At 44.1% G+C, this 15,262-nt stretch overlaps 1 protein-coding gene across 2 annotated transcripts in view; it reads left to right on the forward strand.

Moving 5' to 3' along the window:
* Positions 1 to 15,262, forward strand: part of si:ch211-186j3.6 (neural-cadherin) — a 323,558-nt gene that overhangs the window by 246,648 nt on the left and 61,648 nt on the right. For both annotated transcript variants that reach the window (XR_008413679.1, XM_053853874.1), the window contains exons 30-31: positions 3,757 to 3,880; positions 7,805 to 7,985. Coding sequence is in view for 1 of the 2 variants with exons in the window: in XM_053853874.1 (XP_053709849.1) it covers positions 3,757 to 3,880; positions 7,805 to 7,985 (305 nt within the window). In the remaining variant the exon portion in view is untranslated. The remainder of the gene's footprint in view (positions 1 to 3,756; positions 3,881 to 7,804; positions 7,986 to 15,262) is intronic.

Genomic DNA, 15,262 nt, shown 5'->3' on the forward strand with positions numbered 1-15,262 from the left:
TTTGCAGTCACCGTATTGAACCGGTAGAGGATCGAGAGATCTATGCTCATTTGTTGCGATGCCAAGTGCCAGCATCAGCAGTAAAGTTCCTTTTTAAAAAGAAAGATCGTCTGAACCAGTACGAAGACTTTGTCTTGCCGCCGTTTATTGAGCTCCAAACCTGTTCCAGCGATGCGACTGAACACAAAAAATGGCTACAATTGTCCTTTCATGCTGGCAAATGTAGAGGACTCAATATTACTGCTGATAAAGAGCTCCAATATCACGTTGCACATATTCATGATTTATACATGTTTGCCCTTTATAAATGATTATTTATTTGTTATTTGAATCTCACTTTTATTTAACACTGTCATAGAAAGTGCTAGGTCTGCAGCAATACATACATTTATCTCACAATACGATACGCCATATTCGGCTCACGATACGTTACGTATTGCTATATCCAGCCATCAACTTGTTTTGATCAATAATTTTTAAAGGATTTAAAGAGAGACTCTAGTGTGAACAGGTTCCACTGCTGTCCATCATGGTTGGCTTAGAGTGGTGCCCTAACTTCTTGACTCCCTGAGTCTGAGAGGCTTTGTGACATTTGGGATGCGTTTGTCGGTGCGTTGTATTGTCACTGTGCTTGTCCTTTGTGAGAGTTTGCAAACGGCCACTGGTTTATCAATTATTCACCTTCTGTCTTCTTGTTAAAACCAAAGTGGTCCAATACATCTGATTTCGAAACCCATCCTCCCTCTCATTGCGTCATATATTGACAGTGGGAAAGTTGCTTTTTGCGTCCTATACTGATATAATCATAATGTGTCATTTGCTATTTAAAGACCATCAGTCGGCCGAGTGCTTTATTCCGAACCATCACTAAAGAGGAGAGTGGTTACGAAGAGCAACTGACGTCCAGTCTCCTTCAGTGAAGAGAGTCTCAGCACGTCTCGTCTACGTGTTTTTTTTTTTGTTTAGTTCTTTTGTTTCTCCTTTCCCCCCGCGCATGATGTGGTGTGCGCCCGCACGCAATCCTCCATGTTGCCTGGCGCAACGCACGATCCACACCACCCGCCTGGAACGCTACGGAAGAAAAACGTCCTTTTAGTCCGATGAAACACCTGCCTTCCACTTTACCAACGTCAATATATTGCACCATGGGAGTCAGGATGCGATGGATTTCATGCTTGAAGGTGCTGCTGTTATGTTTTGTATCCCTCTGCATCAGCAGTTTAACTTGCTCGAAGTACAACGAAACTAGTGGCTGGAAAATCGCTAAAATAAAATGATACCACCACAGTTACAAAAAGTCGAATGTTGATAAAAAAAATCCCCAAATGTGACACTTAAGAATGCGGTGAATATGTTTCTAGGTCTTTCAGGGAATCCGAAACAAAAAACCAAGAGGCCCACTCACAACCCAGGAGGGCGCTATCTGCTTCAGCTTTTCAAAGCTTCGGCACAAGACAGTGTTGGTGGAGATCTTTCAAACGTTCTTCTCACATCTGCTGAGACGTGGCTGGTTCCTGCTTGGCACATGCCTGAGTTGCTATCAGACTCAGCAGATTTGCACTCTTCGGCTTAGATCCTGTGGATATTGACAGTGACCGGCCGTCTGGAAGGCGCTCCAGACTTCCCCTCCGCTCTTCGCCCAAGTGATCAAAGCCGACATAAAACAGGTTAAGCTCATCTGGCAACACAGCCGACTACATGAATGGGGCACACCGGCTTTTGTAGTCTCTAATGTTTTTTTGGATCACCTGCCACATATCCGTGGCGATATTAGTGTGTGATGTCTTTTGAATTCGGCTATCCAAGCATTCAGCTGTCTCTCACTCCTGTTTTCCCTCTCATCCGCTGACAGCTGTTTTGGCCGCAGGCTCTCGGGGAGGGATTCAGTTGTCTTTGCAGATGCTTTGTGTCACTTTGACGGATCCTCAAGATGGATGAGTTCTGACCCACCTATGGGCGGAAATTGAAGGTGTCAGTGTAACGTTGTGGATTTATGTTGAGTGCACAAAGCAGTCTTTTTTTATTTATTTTTTTTAGTCTGAACAAGACAAAAATGCTTTAATTGAACCGTCACAATACTAAAGCAGGCTGAAAAGGGTTTGCACAAAGGTGCACTTACATCTTTCGGTCTTTTCAAACGTTTCTACAAAGCAAAAATGTTTTCCCTTCCTTCATTTCCACCTTTTTTTTCATTCATGTGATGCATTTTTATTATTCTATTTAATTACATACTCACGACCGATTAAGTGACTCATCTTCTTAAAAGTTTTCCATCATTTTATTTCACTTGCTCTTTTAAATTCTCTACTTTCATTTTCACATATACTAAGTGCTGCACTTCCATGTAACGGTGCCATTAATTTGAATGCATCATCTATGCCGAGCTTTGGCTCATCCCCTCGTTCATTTGCACCTTTTTATAGGTGCTATTTTTATATCTGCGCTGTGCCTGCATCAGTAGCTGCCAGAGAACACCGGTGACCACGTCGCTGCACCACTCACATGTTCAGTCTCTGAAAAACAACCAACACATACTGTGGGAAATACATTTTCCTTCCATCAAATACTGTCCATTAAAATGGACGTCTGTTACTGTGCCTCGTGCAACTAACTCTCAAACTCAACCTTCAGTCCTAGAACTCAAATCTTAGACCTCAAAAGTGTTAAAGGCGATGTGTGACTCAGAAATGGGACAAACACGTCCTCAGACAGCGGGGGGGCAGCATTATGTAAAAGCAATGTTCAGTCTGTCAGTTCAGTAGAAAAAGAAGAATATTGACAAAAGACAGGCAGATTATACATAAAGCGGTCTAAGAAAAATACAATACTTTTCTTAATACTTATATCTCCATAAATGGAGAAAATACTTAGATTTGTAGCTCGCTTTCTTCACCGCTCTGGGCGCCATTTTGTTATTAGCTGAATATACCCAAAGCACTCTGGGAAGTCTGGGTATTCCTCAATCCTAAATGCGGGAGCTGGGGATCTCAACAGTCCTTGCACTTTGTGGGAGCGCACATTTTTGAGTTTGAGCATTGAGGAAGGAATTGGAATTCACCCTTTATTTATTATAGATGACTTTCAGACTGGTAGTTAAACCTGTCCTGAACAGTTTGAACCACTCTATTAGTGCAGTAATAGCCGTCATTCAATTCAACGACTCATCTGGAAAACAAAAAAAATTCAAGCCTCTTCACGTGGCATCTTGCAAGTTATTTCCCAGAGCTCTTCTCTTTCCTGATTCACCATGCCATGCTCACCTATAACTAGTGAGGTGGATGAGGTATCGTGAAACAGTATTGCAGGGTCGATGAAACAGTGTCCTGTTTTCAGAGGCCACTAGATGGTGCTCTTGGTTTAGAAATGATGTGAGGTTTCATTGACATAGTTGTTCAAGTCCAAACACTTTACAGCAGACAGCGCTATCTGGTGACCTCTGAAAGTCAGGTCACTGTTTCATGAAACCTCATCTACCCATCACTACCTATCGCTAATGACGGACTGATGAAGTTTCATGGAACAGTCCCCCCCCACCCCACCATCACTTTTAAACCAAGATCGCCACCTTCTGAGCTCCAAAAATGAGGACACTGTTTCGTGAAACCTCACCAGCTCATCGCGACCTGTAGCTGTTGATAGTGGGTTAATAATAGCCATGGGCTGGTGAAGTGTCGTGTGCTGTTTTCAGTGAGTTGCCAAGTGTGTCATTTTGAGCGTGTCATTTTGAGCGGTGTCCCGCGCGTGTCTCTCTTCCAGACACCTGAACATGAGCCAGGTGCTCCAGCTCGGTGGCGTCAACGAAAACATCCCCTATGAATATCCGCAGCTCCAACACAAACACTTCACGGGCTGCATCCGCAATCTCATCGTGGACAGCAAGGTAAGACAATGTCAAGTTGTGTGTTCATCCCATCAGCCGTAAAAATCCGCACGAGTTCAGCGGCCGACACGAACTCACACCTGCTTGGTGGATGGATAAATACGAAACTTTAATATTGACTGAACCTTTTGTCCTTTTTAAGGGTGTGTTTTTCTTCTTTTTTTGCATGAAGAGCAGTCTGGCATGGACCCAAGGAGTTTGTAAAACCTTTGACTCGTGCTTCAAAACTCAGGGACTTGATGCTTAGCCGTGACAATCTAACCTGGATACATGTAAAAGCCCTTTGTTCCACTTCAACAGTTCTGAGTTAGAGCTAACGTTTTATTTTCTGCTTCAATTTGTGCCTTAGTTGAGAGTGAGGTGCTATTCCAGGTCCAAACCCAGAACACAGGTCCCTGAGCTTCTTTCAGTTTCAAAGAAAGGTTCATCCGCCAAAAATTATTTTAGACAGCTACAATAACGAAATTCCTAAACTTAAAAGGTAACTTTAAACGACAAGAACAATGGATGGACATTGTTCTCCTTCACTCCAGTGTCTGTTCAGATGATGTTACCAACCCTACAGAGAAGTATTGAGGACAGTAGTAGAGCCCCTTTAAAAAAAAAGTACCAGTCCAAGGAAGGATGTGGAGCTATAACACAGCGCAGGATCATCATGAAAATGTTGCTATATCTGGCCGGCAGCATGCGTTCATGCCTTGCCTGTTGAATTATTCACAAAAGTTGCAATTTCCACAAAGGCTGGCGCGGCCTGTCACAGTCAATCCAGACCTCTTTGAGTCTCAGGTGGTCTGCGGAGGGGGGTCATCAGTGGCCTGTGATGCCAGGGACGACGCTGAAAGCCGCACAACTACTTGACACTAATGAGAAAAATCTGCATGGCGCACGTAGGCGGACGCGAGGATCATAAAGAGCAAGCAACTGTGGGTGGATCGGTGATTAATATTGTTGATGCCCGTGATCTGCATGCGTCTCTTTTCCCCAGTTAGTGGGTTTTTTTTTTTATTGTCACAGTAGGTGATCATGTGTGACACTTGTTCCCATAGCAACGTCATGTGTCTTGAGTGTGCTTGTGTGCAGTGAGCAGCGGATGCTACTTCGCACTAATGGATGAACCTTTGGAACACAAATGTAACTGTATTTGAGTGTGTGTGTGTGTGTGTGTGTGTGTGTGTGTGTGTGTGTGTGTACCAGGTTTAGCTGCACTTGTGAGGACCAATTCTTGCAAACAAACCTACTTGTGCGGACATTTTGCTTGACAGACATGTTTTTTGTTTCCGGCACCACGCCCTTGTGCACATACCTCGATGATGCTGCTGTCTGTTACGTACCGGATGTCATTAACCTTGTGAAAGCACTTGCATATATAATTGAATTAGCTGTCAAAAACAGAGAAAGGTGGTCCGGATTGTATATAGGCAGCACTAGGGACGGGCCATAACTTATCGTATACGACATACCGCCAAACACAATCTCCACGATGACAGTTCTGCAGCTCACGATAAATCCGATCAACACGCAGCTCACTCGCTGCATTGGACCTGCACACGTGAACATGAGGTGACCGTGACGGCGCCGCGCTCTCCAGCTCCGCGGCGTGTGACCAATGAGGAGAGTGTGGAGGTAGTTTGAAACTTATTTTTAATAAAGGGAACCTTTGATAATGACACTGGTCGACTCTGAGTCTCTGGATCTGTGTTTATTTTATGAGATGGGGTGGTCCTCATAGGTTCTCTGACGCGCTTGTCTGCCTTGGTTCACATCAACACATGCAGCTCTCCCGCTGCGCTGGTGAGAACAGTTGGATATTGGACGGAGCTCCGCACCGGAATTGGCGGCGTCCTTTTCCGCGTCCCCATTAGGGTTCAGTGATCGTGGACACACTCTCACAGGCAGCGCTAATGCTACGAGCCGCCATAAGTTAGGGACCACAAATTCTAAAGCCTCAAAGTATGAGTGACATCTTCAATAAGGCCATGGAAAGCAAGCATTTTAGGAGAGAGAATTGTGAAAAGGTTTTGCGTCACACAAGACAAAGGACTGATAGTTTGTATCATGATTTGGAGAATAGAATCTGGGATATTTTGGCACTGTTGCTACGTGTATGAAATATGAAGAATATGTGGCATTTCTATTTATCATTTTTTGTCAGCAGCTTTAATATGACGCCTTGTTTCGCAGTCATATTTCACTTGTGTCCAAATCTCATCCAAGTCTCCGAACGGCGACAAGGTTTGGAGCAACATGAGAGTGATGCGGCTCCCATTGCTCAATATCTTCGCATCAAAAGTGTCATAATAAAAGGTAGCCACGTAAATCATGATTCATTAGCAAAAACCACCGGAGGGCGTAGTCACCACCCTCACAGCTGCCTGCTTCATATTGGGGTCCCACGTTTGTATGTTTTTTTCCTAAACAAATCTTGGCAAATAAGGCGTCCTGCGGTGCGCAGACTCTACAGTGGCTGCCACTTGCTCTGTCACAAGTCCATGCAGCTGCACTTTTGCATTCAAGTCGTGCCAGACATGTACACACATCTGCACGCACACGCAGATTCACATGAATTACAGACTCTCATGTCTTTGTAGCCAGTGATTGATGGTGTGTGTGAGTGTGTTCCAACATAATCCTCCCAAAATGTACAAAAGGCCACCAACCAATAAGACAAGTGTTCACTGGAGGTGTGCTGTTTATTCAGGTTTCAGTTGTGTTATGATGCTAAATGTGTCCAGTACTTCACTCTTTTTCAACTATGTCAAGGTTCCAACTCAGAGCAAGAAGTTGCTAACCTCATAGAAGGGCATGAGCTGCAGAGGTGCAGGAGCTGGTTATGATCAAGCTGAGTTGTGGTTAGTGATGGGGACATGAGGTGTCATGAAACAGTGTTGCAGGGTTGATGAAACACTGTCCTCATTTTCAGAGGCCACTAGATGGAGCTCTTGGTTTAGAAACAATGTGAGGTTTCATTGAATCAGTTGTTGAAGTCCAAACATTCTACAGCAGACAGCACCATCTGGTGGCCTCTGAAAATCAGGACACTGTTTCATGAAACCTCATCAACCCTTCAAAACTCTGTCATGAAACCTCATCGACCCTTCAATACTGTGTCATGAAACCTCCTCTACCCTTCAATACTGTGTCATGAAACCTCCTCTACCCTTCAATACTGTCATGAAACCTCCTCTATCCTTCACTACTGTGTCATGAAACCTCCTCTACCCTTCACTACTGTGTCATGAAACCTCATCTACCCTTCAATACTGTCATGAAACTTCCTCTGTCCTTCACTACTGTGTCATGAAACCTCCTCTACCCTTCACTACTGTGTCATGAAACCTCCTCTACCCTTCAATACTGTGTCATGAAACCTCTTCTACCCTTCACTACTGTGTCATGAAACCTCCTCTACCCTTCAATACTGTCATGAAACTTCCTCTGTCCTTCACTACTGTGTCATGAAACCTCCTCTACCCTTCAATACTGTGTCATGAAACCTCTTCTACCCTTCACTACTGTGTCATGAAACCTCCTCTACCCTTCAATACTGTGTCATGAAACCTCATCTCCCCATCACTACTGAGGCAAAGGAAGCAGAAACCAGTCAGTAATTCTTAATTTCAGTTGGATTAAGGTCATGCTTTTTAGCACAGGTTCCTTTTTTCCTGTGTGAGTTAATTTGGGAACAAAACAGCTGATAAGGTTGTGTTAAAAAAGCCATGTGAAATACTGTCATCAAATACAGACACTGGCTGTCAACTCTTTGAAGATTCAAAGTGACATCTTAGTTTATGAAGACTTACTTTCATGATAGTTCCACTTGTGTTCTTCTTTTCCTCCCTGATTCTGATCTCGACAGGAAGCTCACCTCCACTCCAGTTGTGTTTCTGTGACGTTATCTCAACCATTTTTATCTTCCTCCCCCAGCTGTACGACCTGGGCTCCCCGGCGGACGCTCACTCCAGCTCACCAGGCTGTCTGACCACCGATAGCAGCTGCGTCAACATGGGTTATCCATCGTGTGGCCACCGAGGTCTGTGTCACGGCGAGTGGGGCTCCTTCAGCTGCCAGTGTGTGCCTGGGTACACTGGACATCAGTGCGATGAAGGTAAGCCCAACTGTTTTCTGGGCAAGAGAACCACAGCCAGTGTGGGTGTGGGATGTGCGAACTATGGCTAGTCCTGTGGAGACCATTCTTGGAAACACACCTCATTGTGGCGACCTTTTACTCGTTGCGGGGACTTTTTTTGGCGGTCCCCACACATCAAAGGACGCATTCTTTTCATGGCACATTTTGAGGAAAAGTGTTTCCAAAATTTACGTCAATTGTTATTTATGTCTATTTCCATTTGCAATTCTACAATAGTGTTAGCGTGTTCGCCAAGTCGTACTCATTATATGCCGACTATTCGACTGTTTGTTAAAGTAGTCTGTGACTCGTCGTCTATCAAAATAATCGTGAGTTGCAGCCCAAGTAGTGATGGATCATTACTGACGTAGTTGGAAAGTAATAGCACAGAACAGTCCTGGCCAACCCGCGGCTCCCGAGCCGCATGCGGCTCTTTTCCCGCTTTCATGCGGCTCCTCACCAAATGTGCCGTGCGGAGCCGCCGGCTGCGGTTTTGGTCAAGTTGCAGTTGAGATGATTGTTTATATAGGAAATAAGTCGAAAAAGTATGAGCTATTCTGGCAAAATTTCAAAATATGATTTGAAGACTTTGAATCGCACTCACCTTGAAATCATAAACAATACGCCCCGCCGCACGTGCACCAACCCCGCCATTCAATTCTGATGTGAGTCGCGATCATCAGATTTGAATCGTCGTCAGATCCAACATGACTTAGTTCCGTGTTTCACTTTGTCAGTGGTGCGAAGAGTCAACATCACACAGACAAGGGCCATGTTATTGGTGGCATGAGCCACAGAAAATAAATGGTGCACACATTTCTATCTACGCCGCTTGATATTTCCTGGATGATCTTGGTAAAATCTATGAATTTGAAAAATACATGCACAAGAGACCTACGCCGGGCGCGAACCAGCAACCTTGTGACACACAGGGATGAGCTTTAACCGCTATACTGCCGCTAAGTCACGTGACCAGCCGTTCAGGTGAAGCCTCACAGCCTACAGTAAAAGAAGCCCATGGAATAGAAGCTCGATACCACGTGCTGTTGGCGGCGTGTGAGCGAGTTCAACGCCTCTTCCATTTCTTTGCTGACAGAGTTGAGGGTTGAAATGTAATCCAGCAGAAACTGCCTCCATATTAACTGCAGGCGGAATCGTTGGCCTGATCCGGCAGCTGAATTTTAATCACCTTTATTGGCGGCACTTTGCTTCTGAGTGGCCTTCACGCGTGAGTCGGGGTCTATATCTCCGAGTCCCAGCGTCATATCAAACACTGAGCGTTTCTCCGCTCATGCTGCGGAAGTAATGCGGCCCGTCAGCGGCCTCCACAATAAGAAGGGCCTGAAGACAGAAGCCACTCCAGAGTTTCTCTCAGTTGAATGCTGTGAAGGCGGTTGTCTGACCGCAGCTGTTGGAGGCTTTTGTCGTAGCGAGATGAGATCTGGGATGACCCTGGTCCCCAACTGCCCGTGCGACGCATCCTGAGGAGCCTGGCCTCCATTGATGCCGTCTGCTGATCGCAGCACTCGCACCGCCTCTTGTTATCTCTGCCTGAATTGGACCCGTCGTGTAAGGTGATGTTCTTTTGCAGGAGTCGCACAAATACACTTGAAGGCTTTTTTTTTTGGCTCGTGACGGCGGATGTGTTTTGTATTTCTCCAGGGGTGATTTTGCCAAGTCAGCGTTTAACATTTTCATTTTCATTGGCTTCGACTTTCACTATGGAGCGTCTAAACTGACTTATTATGAGGTCGACGTGGCAGAAATTACTCTGCCAACAGCAGTTTCACATTCACTGTGATATTTTTGATCTAAATGTGGCTCTGGTGCTGAACAATGAACCCACTCTCAGAGGTGTCTTGCAACCACACCAGGCAGTGAAGGAGAGCCGGAGAGACGAGGTGGTGAATCGGATAGTGTTGTTTTTAACAAGTGCAGTCAATGGATTAAAAGGAACTGGATTCATCGCGGTAGATGGGGATTCATTTTTCATTCAGTCGCTTTAAAATATCACTCATTCAAGTACATTTAACAACACTTTGCATGAACAAGTTATGACTTTCATTTTATTGTGTAGACACTATTATATAATCCGAATAAAGCAGTGGCGGGCCGTCAGAGCCAGTATCACCTTCTCTGCTGGACTGACATAACCAGAAATCATGAGCACATTTATGACAAAAGTGAATTTCACTTTCCCAAAATATATTATAAATAGTATATGTACAGTGGTGCCTCGGTTCTGGACCACAATCCGTTCCAGGCGGCCGTTCGAGAAGCGATTTGTTCGAAATCTGAATCGATTTCAAGCCTTAAAACAGTCTTTTGTAGGAGTGAATGTAGAGTGTCTGCTGCAGGTGGCTGTTCCTCTATGTGTGTGGCCGCTGCATGTGGGAGGGGTTGCCGAGTGAGTGAGGTCTCTCCAGAAGTGAAGAGGTGCCCGGTGCGTGTCCAGCTCTGAATGTGCGCTTCTGTGCAGTTTGGCTGTGACAAAGTCATAAACCAAGTCACGCTCTGTCCCAGACTGGCCTCATCCCTGTCCCAGCTCCAGCCCACAACAGGACATCAAACCCTGGAGTGAGCGCTCCAGCACCTCCCCTGTGACACTCTACCACGGTCCAGTGCGGAGACAGGAAAGGTTTTACACCTCAATATGAAGAAAAAACAGTCAGTAAATGGAGCTATTCTTTCATAATATTCTTGACTGAATGTCAGGTGTAAAATGCACTACAGTAAAGTAGTTTTATATGCTAGTGATGGTAGCTGAGGTATCATGAAACAGTATTGCACGGTAGATGAAACAGTGTCTTCATTTTCAGAGGCCACTAGATGGCGCTGTTGGTTTAGAGATTATGTGAGGTTTCATTGAATGAGTTGTTGAAGTCCAAACATTTCACAGCAGACAGCGCCATCTGGTGGCCTCTGAAAATCAGGACACTGTTTCAGGAAACCTTCTCCACCCATCACTAGTGCTTGAGTATCTGAAAACACTCCAAAGTGGAACTGAATTTTCAGACTATTGTGCCTAACTTTCAGTAATGCTCTTTGAACGTGCCTCAGTGCATTCCTCCATTCCTCCTCAGTGCTCCATCAGGTGTGTACAGAGTTGGAGGACGTTGGCAACAGGTTCATTGGAGTTTTTGTCGTCTTTTTGCGATAAACAAAAGGATGCTATAAAAAATCCTGGTAGATTTTCAGTTATATCTCTGTAATTCACGATCAACAATGCTTGGCATAATAATTATCCTGACAAATGGACTGAATTAAGATTCAATAAAATCCATTCATTTTAGTAAATTCAGTGCCACTGGCTAAAAGGGCAAAAGTAGCTTTTTGCCTCCACGTCCTTGTCCTGCAAGCTGCTCCTCATATGGCCGCCGTTGCTTGTGACTTGGTGTTTTCATCCACAAAACCATTAACAATCTGTTCATCTGCCTGAACGCGTCAGGAAATGTGAGTCAAAGCCCCGAACAATTGTTCAAAACAACTGCCATCCCAGATAAATCCAGCCCAAACGCCAAATAAATCGACGGCCACGTTTGATGGTGGCCCTTTTGAATGAGCCCCATGCATAATGAATGAGTCTGAGCCCCATTCAAACCCAGCGCCCGACATTCGGCTCCGTTGGAGGAGCAGTCATTATCCTCTTAAGCACATGTAAATATACCACTGTCTCCAATCAGCTGCTTTACGCTGACAGGTTATTGGTCCTTAATGAAATTAGGGAATTCATGAATAAATTATTGTCAAATGAATCTTCTCAATGGGTCTGGAGTCAGTGATCGTTTGGGGGAATTTGATATGAATTTGCTGCTCTAAATACAGAGCTTTTTGTTTTATTTGTTTTGTTGTTTTCTCTTTAAAAAGAAGTCCGACTATATATATATATATATATATATATATATATATATATATATATATATGTGTGTGTGTGTGTGTGTGTGTGTGTGCTAGTACTTTAGTGAGTTAATTACAATTAATTAATTACAACAAAATGTAATTGAATTGAACAGTTTGCTCTCCAGCCAACAGGGAACCTTTGTCAGTGCAGGAGTTCCTGCTCCACTGATCCCACTGATGCACCAGACACGTGGCAGCTAGGATGAGAACAACAACAACAAACATGGAGGAATCATCCCTGAACCAAAGCAAACAAAAGCATCTGTTTGCTTTGGTTCAGGGAGGTTTTTCACTACACAATGACCAGGGTTTCCACCACTCTGAATGGACTTGACATTCTTATAACATTGAAATTCTTATACAAATGTTTTCAAGACATGAAAAGAGCTTTAGTTTAAACAAGGTGATATAAAGACTTGAATATAGTCACCATTGTGATTTATTGTGCTGTTGTCAAACTGTCAAAACAATATTTTGTTGGTTAATTGTATGTGTGCCTCCATCATTTGATTCAGTCAGATACCAAATTCATTCAAATTGAAAAATGTGGCTTCTTGTGGCAAATATTCTTATGCTACTAAACTGTGATTAATTGAGATTAATGAATCATATATATATATATATATATATATATATATATATATATATATATATATATATATATATATATATATATATACCTCGTCCCAGACTTCAAACAAATTGGAATTCGAACAAAAATGTCTAGATTTTTTTTTTGCATCGGATTTCGAACGAACATCCAGAACTCGAAGGCCCCTGAAAAAAGCCAGAAAAACCATAACGTGCGTGGACCGATCAGCTGACCCACGAGGCGCTTTGTTATTGTGTATAACGCAGCCTCTGTATGCAGACGTGTCCCGTTAGCTCCAGTTACTGGCTGTTTTTTCTTCATATTGAGGTGTAAAACCTTTCCTGTCTCCACACTGGACCGTGGTAGAGTGTCACAGGGGAGGTGCTGGAGCGCTCACTCCAGGGTTTGATGTCCTGTTGTGGGCTGGAGCTGGGACAGGGATGAGGCCAGTCTGGGACAGAGCGTGACTTGGTTTATGACTTTGTCACAGCCAAACTGCACAGAAGCGCACATTCAGAGCTGGACACGCACCGGGCACCTCTTCACTTCTGGAGAGACCTCACTCACTCGGCAACCCCTCCCACATGCAGCGGCCACACACATAGAGGAACAGCCACCTGCAGCAGACACTCGACATTCACTCCTACAAAAGACTGTTTTAAGGCTTGGAACGCATTGTTGCTTTTTCATTGTAATGGGAAAAATCCATTCAGACTTCGAACAAATCGCTTCTCGAACGGCCGTCTGGAACGGATTGTGGTCCAGAACCGAGGTACCACTGTATTTGGATTTCTAAAGATTCCTTTTTCAGTTTTCAACAATTGAAAAGTCTACTTGCGAAACAAAACAAAAAAGAAAAAAAAAAAACAAAACCAATCGAACGCTATCGTTGTATGATATTGAGAAGCACAAGTTAGGTCAGGTTAGGTTAGGTAACTTTATTGAACCTTATTGAAGTGAAGCTTGTTCTGCATGACTTGGAAGGACCACAGATTTGAGTGCATTCATGAAAGTCCAACTGCTGTAGAGCAGTGTTGTAGTCAAGACCACGGCAACCGAGACCAAGACTGGAGAGTTCTGAGACCGGGACAAGACAGTCGGACGTGAGGAGTCTGAGACACAAATGAGCCACAGTGGGTTCAGGTTTTTGTTCCACTGGTGTTTGGGCATCCTGCTGGTTAGATGAGACCTGCACCCAATGTGGATCTTTTGTGGACCAGTTTCAGACTCCTGATAAAAAACAACACAACAAAACTGAAGAAAAGCCGAGTATCTTTCTTTTACAACTTATGTTTTCACACATATTCAACTGCAACATTTTTTCAGCAAGGTATTTAGTAATAACTGCATCTTCTCTGCACACTGCAAGTGTGTGACAACCGGTCTTGAACAGAAGTCCGCCCAGTTCTAGGCCGAGACAAGACCGAAACAGAGACCAGTCTTGACACCAAGACCAATCTCCAGTACGACAACACTACAGTGGAGGACATCTTTATTGATGTGACATAATTTCCAGAGAGATGAGATGAAGTGTGTTTTTCACTGTGAAGGAGAGGGAAATGCATTCCGTGATAAACATCTTGACAGAAGCACGTTGCTCTTCAGTTCAGCCTCTCAGCTGGGAGATCAGGTGATGTCAAGTGTTTAAATGCACTGTGTTACTGAGATGAATAAAAATAAATAAATAATAAAATCTTCCATTAGACATCAACCTTACAATGTTTATGGCCACAGTATTTCCAATTCAGCAAACCTCTTCAGACAGTCTGTGGCCTTCAAAAGTTCAATCGTAGAAACAGTCCAATGTTTATTGGTTTTTTGTCTCTGTTAGACAAAAATGATGGCTGGAAAAAGAACAAAAAATGTTGGTGACACTGGCCGAGAGAGTCAATTTGGGGATGAGGACAAACTTCACTCTTGTCAGTGACAGGAGACTAAGAGAAGGGACAGAGGGACAAAACATTATAGGCTGAGGAAATATGGTGTCAAGACAAAGCTGGTGAGCAGTGGATGAGGCTTCATGAAACAGTGTCCTGATTTTCAGAGGCCACCAGATAGCGCTGTCTGCTGTAAAATGTTTGGACTTGAACGACTCATTCAATGAAACCTCACATCATTTCTAAACCGAGAGCGTCATCTAGTGGCCTCTGAAAATGAGGACAGTGTTTCTTCAACCCTGCAACACTGTTTCATGAAACCTCATCAGCGGTGTCATGTCATTTGAATTACTCTTCAGTTTTACCCCTGACGGCTGAAACATGTCGGGGTTGCTGGTCGAGTATAACCGCGAATTATCTGCTCCTTGTGATATGTTGCAGAGATATTTACTTTCCGCTGACTAAGCTGTGAAACCTCAGCACTGACGCCTTTCAGTGTCTGTCTTATTTGAAAAAAGAAATCCTCACACGACACCTTGATCTCTCGGTTATGTCTCGCACACATGATGGAACGTCTCTTGGTGCTGTGGAATGGTCACCAGGCGTATCAGCAGCCGTGCTCCTGACTAACTAGGACTCAACTCCAAAGCGCATCGGCATCTCTCACGTCAGCGCCGGCGCCAATAGGCCCTTTAATTGTGTGATATTTCACACCGTACTGGTGACTGATGATGATAAAGTCACTCCTGCTGACATTTACCTGACCTCCAGCGCCGCGTCCAAGATATATTGAGGAGATCTTTCATCCACGACTGTCCTTGAGCTCCAATTTCAGACAAATTGGGAGGATTATCGCAGATTTTTTAAGCTTGATTATTGAAATCCCC

This window comes from Synchiropus splendidus, chromosome 1, assembly GCF_027744825.2.
Source record: "Synchiropus splendidus isolate RoL2022-P1 chromosome 1, RoL_Sspl_1.0, whole genome shotgun sequence".
Classification (NCBI taxonomy): Eukaryota; Metazoa; Chordata; class Actinopteri; order Syngnathiformes; family Callionymidae; genus Synchiropus; species Synchiropus splendidus.